Source organism: Pan paniscus, chromosome X (genome assembly GCF_029289425.2).
Source record: "Pan paniscus chromosome X, NHGRI_mPanPan1-v2.0_pri, whole genome shotgun sequence".
Lineage (NCBI taxonomy): Eukaryota > Metazoa > Chordata > Mammalia > Primates > Hominidae > Pan > Pan paniscus.
Genome location: NC_073272.2, coordinates 11,972,582 through 11,988,057, shown reverse-complemented (window position 1 = coordinate 11,988,057; position 15,476 = coordinate 11,972,582). Strand labels below are relative to the sequence as shown.

The 15,476-nt window shown below is 46.8% G+C and overlaps 1 protein-coding gene across 1 annotated transcript in view; it reads right to left on the bottom strand.

Annotated features, from left to right (window-relative positions):
- CLCN4 (chloride voltage-gated channel 4) overlaps positions 1-15,476 on the bottom strand; it is an 81,561-nt gene that overhangs the window by 51,755 nt on the left and 14,330 nt on the right. The window contains exon 3 of the mRNA XM_003811944.5: positions 595-749. Coding sequence (XP_003811992.1) covers positions 595-738 — 144 coding nt within the window. The 5' untranslated portion in view covers positions 739-749. The remainder of the gene's footprint in view (positions 1-594; positions 750-15,476) is intronic.

Sequence of the window (15,476 nt, the reverse complement as noted above, 5' to 3'; positions counted from 1 at the left end):
CGGAGCTCCCTGAATTGCCCAGATACATCAGATTCTTTCATGCCTCTGTGACTTAAAAAAGGGGGGCATTCCTGATGTTTAGAATCCTCACCGTTCCTCTGCCTAGCAAAATCTTAGTCATCTTTCAAGACCCAACTGAAATGTTACCCTTGCTGAAAAACCCTTCCCTAACTGAACCTAAATGATCCCACAGCACTTGACAGATAACCATTGTGGTCCATTAAAATATATACTGATTGCCAACTAGACACCAGGCACTGTCATATGTGCTTTCATATACACATAATCTCATTTCCTTTTCAGGCATAATCACTTCCATCCTCATGGATGAGAAAACAGGTTCCAGAAATGGCACCTGCAAAGTCCCCTCCCTCTCCTCCACACCACAATCCCTCCATATGACACAACGTCCTGCCCAAAGCTCCTGCTAGTACAATGATCTGCCAATATATCTGCTCCTCCCACTGGCTCTTTTCTTCTTCAGACCCTAACCCAGCACATGACACGTACGTGGACCTAAGCCCCAGCTCAGTAACTTTTGAATGAAAACATGGCTTAGCCATTTGCAGTGTGTCCTTTCGGAATGCCACCTACCTTCCTGTGTCTGTCGGTGTCCCGTGACTTTTCCCTTAGCCAGTCGATGGTGTGGAAGTCCTCATACGTCCCCACATCAGGGAACGGCTCATCGAGGAAATCCATCAGGTTTCCAGAGCCACTCATCGCTCCCGCATTGACCATGCTAATTACACCTGGGCAAGAAAACCGGTCGTTAAAGACATGAGCAGGACATGCCATGGCCATGCAAGAAGAATAGTCCATGTGCCCTATTTTCTTATATAAGAAAAATTATTTCAGCATAGGCATCTGTGCTGTAATGAAATATATACACAGTCAGTTATCATTATTTGTGGAGGTTATGCTCTATAAAGTCACCTCAAACACTGAATTACTGAATACTGAACTACTGTTCCCAAGGGAATACAGGGTTAAGTTCCTGCAAAATCTTTGGTCACATTTTCATCAAACAATCAAGATGTACCTTGTTTATATACTTCTGTTTAAAGACACTCTAATAGATATTGTTGAGTTATTAACATTGACCTCACAGCCAGCAGCACTATCACTCATGCCTGAACAAGGCTTCTCCATAAAACATGTCACAGCCCTCTTACACTCAGGAACACCAGACAGCTTCCCAGCACTGCATTGCAGGGCCATTTTAAACAGCAAAATTACCAACAAAAAAAGCACAAAACTGTGAAAAACATGGCACTAAATAGAACACGAAAAGGACCCTTGTTGACAGGAGGAGAGTGGAAGCAGGAAGGCAGAGCATCGCCTTCTCAGACCTCAGCAAGGAACGGGCACTGCTGGCACTTTTTGTCGCTCTACACACACACGTATCTATGAACAACCTCGAAAGCTCCACGAGTATTGATCTGGGGGCTACACATAACATTTTAGCCAGTAGGCAAATTTGCAAATATGGAATCTGCAAATGAGGATTAATTAATTATATACATTCCTGGAAAACCTCACGTTCTGCAAAAGCAAGGTGTCCAAATGACAGGGCTGGAGGGGCAAATAGGGTTTAAATGAAAATAATGGTAATCAAACCAATAATTGGTTCCTATGGGAGACAAAGTGGACCACTCAGGCAGGCAGCCTATGTGATTGTCATCATGGATATTCAAAATGTACTCCAATGGCACAGTGAAAATGCTGGCAAGACTTTAATGAGTTGGTGGGAGCCCAGGCAATCTGCAGATGGCAGGAGCCCTCTATGTGAGTGGGGCCACCCTGGAGCTGGACAAGGGAGGTGGGACAACCTGCCGCGAGCCAAGAGCCATGAGAAGCTGGTGGCACGCTGCCCTGGGCAAGGAGCTCCAGGACAGATGCTCATTTTTAATGTCTTAAAATGCAGTCAAAAGGGCTCCTGCTGCCAGGGCAGTAGCACAGTTGAATGTGTCTTCCTTTCCTATCCAAGATAATAATTCCACTCCCACTATTCCAGCTCTCCTCACCTGGAAAACAATCGCGAGTGAACCAACACCATCTCCCATATTCTCCCACCATCAGAGCCTGATTTACAGATTGCACAGGAGCTCATTTCAGCTGTAGAAAATGCTTTGCAGTGGGACCAAGGCTCACCACCAGTTAGCAGAAAAAAGAATACACTCTTACAGAGACAAGAGGTTGGAATATGCATAAATAAGAATTACTTTGGCAAAGAGCATGGAAATTTGAATTATAGGATGAGGACCACAAAAGTGCTGGCATAGATGGTTAAAAATCTGAAGGGTGGTTATAAAAACATTTGAGTGCAGCCTTCTCTCATGTATTTATATATCTAGAGGACTCAACCACGACCCAATGAAACTGCATTTTAATCAAATTGAAGAGTCACTATGGGCAAAGTAGGGTAATCACCTTACAAGCAAAAAGTGGTCACAGTGATTGATTTATTGATCATCAGTGCAACTCGGCTGCTTTAAAACTTTAAAAGTTTGAGGTTTGAGCCATGCCAAGTTGAAAACAATACCCCCTGATGAGTGCCCAGGGAAGAATCACATCGCAGAAGTCAGTAGCAACCAATGATATGAGGAAGAGAGTAAAATTAGAAAGCAAAGATTTCATTCTCATGTATACAAAAACAACATGAAAATAACCTCTTAATATATGTGGGAAAGAAAATCTCTGATGGGAAAAACAAGACGACAGGCTGTTGACCCTCCAAGAGAGCCCTTGTCAGAAAAACCCAACCAGCAGATAGAATCACAGAGACTTGGACAGTCTATTCAAAAGGAGTTGATACCACCTAAAATTTAACTACATCTCTAGTCAAACAACTACTTCAGGCAATAATGCTTGAAACAAAAAATCACTGTAGAGAACAATCATATCTTTAAACTTTGACGGAACATGCAGTGGTCCTGAGGAAAATAAACAGGCTCTGATCTGCAGAGCCTCAGAGGACTTCCCTGGGGACCCAGAAGGAGGTGGTGGTGTCTATTGTGAGGTTGGGGTTAAAAGATCATCTAGGGGCCAGGCCCGATGGCTCACGCCTGTAATCCCAGCACTTTGGGAGGCCGAGGCGGGTGGATCACCTGAGGTCAGGAGTTCAAGACCAGCTTGGCCAACATGGTGAAACCCCGTCTCCACTAAAAATACAAAAATTAGCCAGGTGTGGTGGCAGGCACCTGTAGTCCCAGCTACTCAGGAGGCTGAGGCAGGAGAATCACTTGAACCTGGGAGGTGGAAGTTGCAGTGAGCCAAGATTGCGCCACCGCACTCCAGCATGGGTGACAGAGCGAGACTCCATCTCAAAGGGGGAAAAATCATCTAGGTCCAGCCGACCACAGATTTATGTGTGAGTCCAGCCAAGATCAGCCAACTTTGGCCCCATCCAACCATGCAGCCAACCTGTAGACTTGTGAAAATAATGAATGGTTGTTGTTTTAAGCCACTGAGTCCTTTGAAGGAGTTGTTATTCAGCAGCATGATAATTATGGGTTAATAGGTAGAATGAACTTGAGTTCTGAAGGAAGGAAGACAGGTCAAGTTAGCTGGAGCAATGCAGACCAACTCTGGGGAGGACTGGAGCAGCCATACATGACAGTACCAATAGTGAGAGGGTGGAGTGGAATTTGCCACAGTTCAGGCTGGAAGTATCCTGCCTGACAAGAGAACATCTCTCCTACACAACCATTATTTGCCTCCAAAGGAACTGTGGAAGGAATGCAGGACACCTATATCTTGCAACCAACGCCTCAAGGCAAAAAAGTATCAGTAGGTTTGGTCTCCAAGCATGAAGACCCCAAGGAATCAGGCTCAAGTTCTTCAACAGCAGATCCTGTCCAGTAAAACTCACTTCACCCAGGACCCAACGAAGACAAGCATGTATTAATACAATAGTATTAATGATGTCATTTACAGCTCTGATGTTAAAAGTGACTCTGAATGGGTCAGCTCGCTCCCAGAACAGGGATCTGTAACACTCGAAGGAAACCTGGACTTTTTATGGTTGGGTATTAGCAATAACATAACAGGTTCTAGAAGATGAAAGAAAGCAGGAAATCACCTAGATCAAGATCTAGAAGGACAGATTCTAAGTAGAATCAAGGCTTGGCTGAATATAAAAATGCTACCCTAGGTGAATCATGGTTATCCATGTTTGACCAAAAATGTCAGGTAGAAACCCGTATCTTTGAATGTGCTTTTCTCTTCTACCTTGAACCTTCTCCTCTGCCTTGAAAGCTCCTATTGACACTGCAGAACCTTGTTCTGTTTCACCCTATCTGTGGAACTTGCATTAATTTCCCCAGACACAGTTGGGGCATCCTCTTTAGCCATTCCAAAGGATTCTTTCTTTTTCTTTCTTTTCTTTCTTTTTTTTTTCAGGGTCTCACTCTGTCACCCACGCTAGAGTGCAGTGGCACAATCACAGCTCAACACAGCCTCAACCTCCCAGACTCAAGCGATCCTCCTGCCTCAGCCTCTTGAGAAGATGGGACCACAGATGCATGCCACCACACTAATTTTTTTTATTATCTGTAGAGATGGGGTTTCACTATGTTGCCCAGGCTGGTCTCAAACTCCTGGGCTCAAACAATCCTCCTACCTCAGCCTCCCAAAATGCTGGGATTACAGGTGTGAGCCACTGCACGCAGCCCATCATATCTTTATCTATCCTGGTACTGGGGTCTCATTGGACTCAGCAAGACCATCCTCACCCAGGGTCTTTCACAAGGTCTTGGTCAGGCAGGGGCTGGAGCTGGCATCATCCGAAGGCTTGTTCATTCACACATCTGGTGCCTGGGCCAAGAGACTCAACAGCTGGAGACTAGAACAGCTGGGGTTCCCAGGCCTCTCTCTCTTTCCATGTGGCATCCCCATGTGGTCTCTTCAGCATGTGACTTTGGGTGGCAGTATTTCTTTTCTTTTCTTTCTTTCTTTTTTTTTTTTTTTTTTTTTGAGATGGAGTTTCACTCTTGTTGCCCAGGCTGGAGTGCATTGGCGCAATATCAGCTCACCGCAACCTCCGCCTCCTGGGTTCAAGCTATTCTCCTGCCTCAGCCTCCCAAGTAGCTGGGATTACAGGCATGCGCCACCACGCCCAGCTAATTTTGTATTTTTAGTAGAGATGGTGTTTCTCCATGTTGGTCAGGCTGGTTTCAAACTCCCGACCTCAGGTAATCCGCCCACCTCGGCATCCCAAAGTGCTGGGATTACAGGCGTGAGCCACTGCGCCCGGCCGGGTGGCAGTATATCCTACCCAGAGGCTCTGGGCCCCAAAGCAAGTGTGTTAAGAGAGAGAGACCCGGCAGAAGCTGTATCACCTTGCGTGGCTCAGCCTCAGAAGTCAGATACCGTCCCTTTTGCCACTTGCTGTTCATTGAGGCAGTCACAAAATCCCACCCAGGTTCAAGGAGAGAGAAAGTAGACTCTACCTCTTGATGAGGAAATGGCAAAGTTCTAGATGAGCATTCCGAAGTCAGAGATATTATTGTGGCTATTTTTTTAAAACACACAACCAACCACCCAACTTACAAAACTTCTTGACAAATACAGAAAACTATCAAGAAAAAAAATAAGGATTACCCATCATCATGCCCTTGATAACTCCCATAACCTGTTGGTATGTTTTCTTTGTAGATGTATTTTAAAACAAATTGGCAGTATGAGATATTTGGATCTTCAATATTGTACTTTGTCCCTCTATATTCTGATGTTCATCACAAGAGAGGCAGCATCACACGCATACTGGTTAAAACACAGACTCCAGAACAGCACTGCATGAGTTCAGATCTCAGCTCTGCCACTTACCACCCGTGTGACCTTAAGCAAGTTGTTGGACCTTTCTTACTGTGCCTCAGTCTCCCCCATCTATGAAGTAGGAATTGCAGCACTACCTGCCTCAGGGTGCTGTGAAGAAGACGGAATGAGCTGACATTTGTAAAGCAATTTGTGCCTGGCATGTGGTTAGCGCTTCATAAATGTTTGTTAAAATGAAAATCACGCTTCATGAAAACACCCCTTCCTTATCCCCCTGCATGTCGCCTTGTTTCTGAGGTTGATCTGCTCACTCCTCTGCTTTCTGTAGCTGATAGAGGGGACCTGATGGACTCCAGTTCTGCTCAGGGAGATTGTGGTGGTCCAACTGAGCTTCTGGGGGACCTTCTGGGGGATTCCACTTACCAAGAATCAGTGAGGCCATTAAAACATGAATCTATGCCTGACATTCGAAATAGCTTTTCCTAAAAACTCCTCAAAGCATTTACTTTGAGGAGACTGTTTAGACTGTTTTCTTTCAAATCTGAAATACCTCTATTCAAAGTGGCAAGACCACTAACCAAGAGACTTGTACGACTCCCAAGTATGGGTGTGTGACCACAGCTGACCCTCTCTGCCCCTCTCTCAAAAGCCAGGACCCTGGGATGCTCCCTCCCCTGCCCCTTCAGCCCAGTACGTGGCACAGGGAACGAAACAGCACCAGCCCCTTTCACCCTCGCAGGGACAAGCAAACCTTTTGTCATTAATTAAAACTGTTTGTCTCTGCCACAGATAATGTTTAGGCCTGGGACTTTACAGAAAGTTCAGTGCTATCTTCACTGCCAGCTGTGATTATCTGTCATTACAGAGCAGAAAATCCTAAGAAATACACTCTTCAGTGTCAGCGAAATGAAAACCTTCAGATCCTCTGGGTAGTCATCTCGCACCCTCAAAAGGGATCCTCTCAAAAGTTATCACAATATTTGCAACCATTATGGCCCTTAACATCTAGAAGTGGGGACCAAGAAGTTTAATTCAGAAGAGATTGAGAACTATATATAAAAAGCAACCTACAGGTAAGCAGTGAAGTCTTTTTTAATGTTTTTGTTTTGTTTTTTGTTCTGTTTTTGTTGTTTTTTGTTTGTTTTTTTACTGCTCCATTTCATTGGCTGTGAAGCAATGAAGTCTTGGAGGAACCAGCAAGGAGCCGACAGCCCAGGCTCAGCTATGGAAATGGGCCCCAGTGGCTACTACATAGATTCCCATTCCTCTCCAATCAGACCAAAGGAAAACAGACATCAGGAAAATGGGGGCGAAGTCAGGCATAATCACAGGAAAAGTCCAGGAAGCAAGTTATCTAGGATCTTTTAGTTTATCCTGTTTTTCTGAGAACTGCAGTTTTAGTAAACAAAAGTAGCAAAATTAACATGCCCATGTTAGCTACATTCTAGAAACTGCTCTGTGCTACTCAACTGGCTTGGATCTAGAGGAAGAGTCTGGATTACCTGGGGGAAGTCAGGCATTCCCCCTGCCTGTCAACTTTCAAGATATCTGCATTTGGAGGGGTAGCAGGAAGAATGGATGAGGTGGCTGTCACCTTGAGACCTTTTCCTTCTGACTTGTACAGATACACACAGGTCTGTAGCAGCAATCTCTTACAGCATTTCTAAAGAGGTAATTCACATACCATAAGATGTACTCTTTTAAAGTGTACAATTCAGTGGTTTACAGGAAATTCACAAGGCTGTCCAATCATCACCACTATCCAATTCCAGAACATTTTTACCCCCCTAAAAATGACCCCCTACCCATTAGCAATCACTTCCTTCTCCCGGCCTAGGCATCCACTAATGTACTTTCCATCCTATGCGTTTGCCTATTCTGGACATTTCATATAAGTGGAATCATGCAGTAAGTGGAATCATGCAGTATGTGGCCTCTTGCATCTGGCTTCTTCCACCTAGCATAATGCTTTCAAGGGTCATCCAGGCTGTGGTGCGTATCAGTGCTTCACCCCTTTTTATTTATTGCTGAATAAGATTGCATTGTGTGGCTGTATCACATTTTGTTTATCCACTCATCAGCTGACGGCCATTTGGGTTGTTTCTACTTTTGGGCTATTATGAATAAGGCTGTTAGGAACATCTGTGTACAAGTCTTTGCATGGACATATGTTTTCATTTCTCTTGGGTATATGCCCAGGAGTGGATTGCTGGGTCAGATGGGAACTCTGTTTAACCTTCTGAGGAGCTGCCAGACTGAAATCACTTTTCTTGAGTAAGCTTTTTATTGAAGTAAACATGTATTCGTAAAATGCAAAAATCATAGATGAACAGCTCCACACATTTTCACAAAGGGAACTCACCCATGTATGGAGTGCTCAGATCATGGGACGAAACATGACCAGCCCCTAGACACCACTTCAAGCCCCCGCTAGTCCCTGACCCACCCCAAAGGGTAACCACTATCCCAACCCTCACACTATAGATTACTGTTGCCTGCTTCTGAACTTTAAAGAAATGAAATCTTGTTTCCAGCTTCTTTCATTCTATATTATGTTGCAAGATCTACCCATGTTGTTCAGTGTAACTATCTGTTCATTCTCTTTGCCCTGTAACAGGGGCCACCAAACTTTTTCTGTGAAGGGCCAGAGAGTAAATATTTGAAGATTTCTGGGCCATGCAGTCTCTGTCTAGACGACTCAGCTCCACCGCTGTCATTGCAAAGCAGCCAGAGACCATAGACACATCAATGCCTGGTGCTGTGTTTCAATAAAACTTTATTCACGGACACTGAAATATGAATTCCATATCATCTTCATGTGTGGCAAAATATTATTCTTTTGGTGTTTTCTCAACCATATAAAAATGCAAAAACCATTCTTAGCTCATAAGCTGTACGAAAGCAGGCAGTGAGCTGGAGTTGGCCCACAGGATCACGAACTTGGCCGACTCCTGTTTCACAGTATTTGACTGAGGAATCAGCCCCAATGTAGTTATCCATTCTACTGCGGGTGACACTTGGGTGATTTCCCATCTGGAGCCATTACACTTCGTGCTGCCATCAGTATTTACACCGTCCATAAAACGCTGTGGTTGAAGCCCTTCCACCTGTTCCCTCTGTCCTCTGCCCAGCAGTGGCCAGGTGCCACAGTACCTGCCAATATTTATGCCAGTATTCCCCTCCCAAATCAGACCATGTCAGATTATTTGCCAACTTGCTCTATTAGCTAATCCCCAGATGACTTGGACAGATGGAACGGAAAGTCATAACTCAGATTAAAAGATTAAGAGTCTCCAACAAGCAAGGAAGGCCACCCTAGAGGCAAGTCCTGGCAGGGTCCCCTGCCAGCGTGGGCAGGGTAGAAACTGCTACTAAAACCACCTCCGGCTCTCATGAGCCTCTCCCACAAGCTGTTCCTGCCCCTTGCTCCTTCCTGTTTCCTCGTAGTAACTTAACTGATAGGAGTTTGCAAATGTTTCTGAGAAAGGTCCAGGTGGGAAATCTTTTCAGCTTCGCGGGCCATATGCCATATAGTCTCCATTGCGATTACTGGACTGTGCCATTGTACAGCAGAGCAGCCACGGACAATATGGAAATGAAGGGATGTGGCTGCCTGCTGACAACACTTTATTTACAAAAACAGGAACGGGCTGGATCTGGCCTGCAGGCTGTGCTTTGCCGGCCCCTGCTTTACACCATGGGTGTTTATTGGGCATCTGCTACCTGCCAGGCCACTGTCCAAGGCACCAGAGCTACCAGCACATTTGCGGCCCTCACCTCCCAACAAAACCCAGCAAACAAATAATCGTGACCCACGGGGACAAGTATAATATAAAGACAAGTGGCCACAGTCATTCCCCTTAGGATTATTTAAGGGAAGGAATGAGTTTCCAGAAACCCAACAATGCAACTAAAGGATGTCACCATCAACATTTCAACCTTAAAGCTTTGGGAAAATAAAGATGAGTTCCTATTACACACATACACAGAGAGAGAGAGAGAGAGGGAGAGGGAGGGAGGGGGAGAGAGAGAGAGAGGGAGGGAGAGAGAGAGAGAAAGAGAGAGAGAGGGAGGGAGAGAGAGAGAGAGGTTTCTGTGAGATCCTACAATCAGAAAAGTTTCTCCAAGTAATTAGTGATCCAAATGCTTCAAGATTCCAGGTGCCTCGGCTCATGAATAAAAATATGATCATACCATAGCGCTAACAAAGTGTTCAAGATCATCACAGTTACCTGTAGTGTTCACATGACACCATGAAAAGCATAGGACACAACAGAAATTCTAGAACACACAGCCAGAGGAGAGGGCCCAAGAACATCAAGTTCAGAGACAGGCCATGGTCAGACGGCAGCTAAAAATAAACATCTCAAAAGCTTCATTTCTTACAGATTTTCCAGGAGCCCCAGTGACTCATCACAAGCAGCCTTTACCGAGCTGCTTTTCTTCCAACCTTGTGGATTACGAGAGGTGCTGGCCTCAGTGGCTGCTGGCTGCTGGCTGCCAGTTCCTTGGTGCTGGGAGCCCCTAGTCTCAGAGGGGGTTTCACTGCAACCCAAGACGACTGCTGGTTCAGCTCCTGCTGGTCCAACAAGCCTGTATGAGGAATGCTTCCCCCTTTTTCCATCTCCTCCAACCTGTAACTCCTACCTCGTCAGAAAGAGAAGGCAGGACAACCCTCCCAAGCCTACCAGGCCTCACCTGCCATCCTCCCCACGGCCTTCAGACCCTAAGCTGGAGCTCCTACCCAGGTCACCGCAACCTCCTAACTGCGTAGCCCACCACTCCAGCTCTGCCCAAGTAATGCCAAGGTAATTCCCTCTCTGACCCACGGCCATTCCTCTGTCACCTTCAGTGGCTTCTCATCTACCCACCCTTTGACTCAAGCACTTCCCAAAGTATGCTTGCAATGAGTAAACACAGAATACAGAGCAAAAGAATCCGGATGCATCCAAACACTCTGTGTGATCCCGTTTACATCATGTTAAAAAACGGGCAGAAGTAAATTAACAAAGCTCAGGAACCAGAATTCTTTGGTAAATCTACAATGAAAAGTAGAGATGTAAACACAATAGAAGTCAGGAGAGTATTCTGAGGGGCAGGGAGGTGAGGGGACTGGGGAGGGGACAAAAGATGACAGCAGCAACAGTCTTTCCTGACTTGAGCAGAGGCATGATGACACAGTGTTCCTTTTACAATTCGTCCAGCTATATGGCAGTGTAGGGCAGCCTGGAGGGGAGGAAGAGCTCAAGGGGGTGACAGAAAGGTAGGGCTGACAGCAGGGCACAGGGTGGGGGGAATTAGGGAGCAACTGGGCTCCGCAGGTTGCCATGGGTGTCACCAGCCCTGCTGAGCTGCAGTCTGCTCACCTGCAATATGGGCTAACAAGACCACCTCCTAGGATGGTCCTGAAGACTGTTTATAAAATGCCCACCCTGGAACAGGGCCCAGCTGTTCGTTGCCACATAACAGATATTTGCTAAATGAGCTTGTTATTGGGTGAAGGGTCAGCGGAGGACTTGGGTCCGTAAAGGGCTGCTAGAGTGGTCCAAAATAGCCATTTGTGCCTCCCTCAGAACTCTCCCAGTCTCCTTCAATTGCTAACAAAGCTGGCCCCTGGCCCCGGATGTGGCACAGAACCCAATCTGGCCAATGACAGTGCCCCGACCACCAGGCACAATGACCGGCTATGGGGATGAGCATGGGACCCATGCAGGGCCGCACACATGGACGAGGAGGAGAAAGGAAGTCTCTCTTTCCACGGTAGTGGCTAACTTGGAACCACCAACCCTACCAAGGGTGTATGGCGGGAGGAAATGAGGCCACAGGCAGACACCAAAGTGTCCCCTAGAGACCATTCTGCCCCCAGGGAATGCTTGACAATGCCTGGAGACATTCTTGGTTATCACCTCTGGGGAGGGGGATTGCTATGGCATGAAGTGGGTAAAAGCCAGAGATGCTGCCCAGCGTCCTAAATGCACAGGACGACCCGCACAGAGAAGAATGATCTAGCCCCAAATGACCACAGTGGCAAGTTGAGACAGCTAGAAAACAAACAAGCCAGAGACCCAGACAGACGCCTTCCAGTTCCTGAGCCCAGGCTCCCTACATTCCAGCAGATTCCCTGGGTTTCTTTCCCAGCTTATGTCACCTAGACCAGCGCTTCTCATATGACAATGCACATGCGCATCCCCTGGGCTTCTGGTTAAACTGCAGGTGCTGATTCAGCAGGTCTGGGGCATGGCTGAGGCTCGAATTTCTCACAAGCTCCCGCCCCCGCAGAGGCACTTTGGAGAATGGCCAGGAGGTAACAAAGAAAGAAAAGAGACCGGGCTGCCTTCAGAAATCGGGGAGCCAGGAGCAGAGGACAGAGAAAGAGCCACAGAGGGAGGAGATTAAGCAGTCACGTGCCTGGGAGGCTGGGGAAGGAGAATTCCAGAAGGATACTGCCAGGGAACCCCACGGTTCCCAGCCCAGGGTGCGCAGCCGAACCACGTGGGAGCATTCAGAAAGCCCAAGGAGCAGGCCCCGCCCAGAGTCATTAAACCGGGGTCCCTGAGGCAGCGCCCAGGCATCAGCATTTTTAAAAGCTCCCCAGGTGCTGCCAATGTGCGGCCTCGGGTGAGATCTGACTCCGACTTGGATGAGCCATGCATCCCTTAGGGTCTTATTAAACGGCAGATTCTGATCCTGGAGAGCTGGGGTGTGGCCCAAGACTGCATTTGAGACGCCGAATTTCTAAGGCACTCCCAAGCGATGCCTGAGACCACCACACGAGGCTCTAGGAAGATTGGTTTCATCTGGCGGTTGGCAGGGTCTTGGAGATGTCTGAGAGGGGAGGGGGAAGAGGGCAGTCTTGCAGTTAGTTGCCTTTGAAGAATGTCGCCAGGCTGCAAGGCCTGCATTACCGTGATCGTCATCAGACTGTGTCATTTCACTCCTTCCTGCTCCAGCTTCAAAGCTTCCCCACAAGCGCCTCCTCCAGGGTCTCCTGCTCCTCGAATAACATAACATGCTTAAGAAATGCAATCCAACACAAATTAATAGCCATCTTCAAATTATACAACAGACCACTGTTCTCTTAATTTACTTGTGTGGAAGGAGGGAAAAAAATGTTCTGGCATGAATGTTTGAGGCTATAGCAAACATTTGTTTATCTGCCTATTCACGCTGCTCAGAACTGAAAGATTAGAATTGGAAGTTTAAAATACAGCAAATGTACCAGGATTTTCTGCCCCCACAATGCTCACACACACACACACACGCATGCCCTCTCTCTCTCTCTCACATACACACACACACACAAACACACACACTTTCCCATTCCTCCAATGAGCAGACACAGGAAGGAAGCATCTACCTAAGGAGGTTAGAGCGAAGCCTTGACCTCGGTCTCTTCATTCACAGTTACAATACTGCCACACGACCCCAGGCATGCAAACTACCCTATACACATGGCTCTGTTGTCCCCATCCAATTTCTAGAATAACTACTGTATCTGATGCTGCCAGCGCCCCACTCATATCACTCAAAACCTTCCAGTAAGCTCTAGCTAATTTCCAACCATATCGCTTAGTCTAAGGTCACTGTCATTGTTTTGAGACCCACAGAAGGTGGCTCTGCTTACATGGCATGCCTGAAGTGCATTATTGGGAATAGGTATTAATCGATGACTCTCAAGAACTGACTCCCGAGGGAAAAGGCTTGCGGGGCAAAGTCTGGAGAAAACCAGACATCTTCAAATGTCCTACTCCCTTGTCCCTTGAATGAGATTATTTCAAGGCATGTGCTTTGTACCTGTGCAGAAAACACGTAATATAGCAGACCTGAGACTGCTCTCCTTAGAAAGGCCTGTTTGCAAGGTTGGCCCTTGGCTGGCATCTGGGAATTTGTATTTTGGGAGGGTTCCCACCATTCCCAGAGCTGGTAAGAGTGGCTCACTGTGCCTAAACTCTTTGTCCAAATACTGTGATCTATGCTGAATGCCTGCTTTCTCTCTGGGAGTCTGGAATTTTGATGTGTGCTAGGCAGAGGGTGCCTATGTGAGCAGCCCCCAGTACAAATCCCAGGCGCTGAGTCTCTAAGGACCTTCCCTGGTGGACATTTCACACATGTTGTCTCAACTCACCATGGGCAGGAGTAGGCATGTTCTGTGTGACCCCACTGGGAGAGGACTCTTGGAAGCACGTGCCTGCTTTTCTCCAGACTTCACCCCATAAGCCTTTTCCCTTTGTTGATTTTTCTCTGTGTCCTCTTGCTTTACTAAATCATAGCCACGCATATGCCATGTGTCAAGTTTTATGAGCCCTCCTAGGAAATCACCAGACCCAGAGGTGATCTTGGGGGCCCATGACACAGCGAGCACCATTTCCTAGAGTTTCCAAAGTGTGGAATTAAGCTCCAGTCGCCCATTGCGTGACATTAACAGCCCGGCCCTAATGGCTGCCTTCCTTTCCTAGTCTCACTTCCCCACTCCCCTCCCAAATCAACTTGCACCAGAAACCTAATTTCAAGTTCCACTTCTGCAAGGACCCAAACGAAGGCAGTATCACATGGCATTTTATATTTCTTCAGCCAGTTATGCCCTTGCCTGTGTAAACCCATGTGAGTGATCTTTACCTCTCATACACAAATGAGCAAAACCTAGGGCTAGGCAAACAGTTATTAGAAATGACATCAAAAACACAATCCATAAAAGAAATAAAGTAGTAAGCTGTACTAGTTGGGCAAAGTAAAACTTTCCCTTCATTTAAGAATTCAGAGCCGGACGCGGTGGCTCACACCTGTAACCCCAGCACTTTGAGAGGCCGAGGTGGGTGGATCACCTGAGGTCAGGAGCTCGAGACCAGCCTGACCAACATGGTAAAACTCCGTCTCTACTAAAAATACAAAAATTAGCCAAGCATGGTGGTGGGCACCTGTAATCCCAGCAGCTACTCTGGAGGCTGACGCAAGAGAATCTCATGAACCCGGGAGGCGGAGGTTGCAGTGAGCGGAGATCGCGCCACTGCACTCCAGCCTGGGTGACACAGCGAGACTCTGTCTCAAAAAAAATTCAGAAAAACTCCCTAATATACTTTATTGATTGCCGACATACATCAGTCCCCTAACAAAAGGGTCCAAGCTGTGCTGAGGCTTCTGGCAATTAGGGGACAACGTGGGCACTAAAATGGCCTGTCCTAGGCTTCCCGACAGAACCCTGGTGGCTTATCACTGTCTAAACCAGTGGTTCTTCAGCTTGAACGTGCATCAGCATTACCAGGAGGGCTGGGGAAACCCAGACTGTCAGGTCCCACCCTCAGAGTTTCAGATCCGGCAAGGCTTGGATGGGGCCGGGGAATCTGCATTTCTAACAAGCTTCCAAGGGAGGCTGCTGATCCAAGGGCTGCACGTTAAGAGCCACTGGCCTAGTATAACCTTTTGTTCCCTTCCTATTTTCCACTCATTTCATGACCTGCATCCTTGCCATTGTGTTTCAATCACTAAAATTTTAATATTGTTTATATTAATATTTTTAACATCAATCTTATTTAGAAACTGCATTTTGTTCAAGTGATTATTTACAAACATGCTTCCTCCCATATTTGGCTGTGAGCTCCTTGAGGGCAAAGGCCTATGTTACTCATCTCAAGTGATTATTTACAAACAAACATGCTTCCTCCCATATTTCGATGTGAGCTCCTTGAGGGCAAAGGCCTATGTTA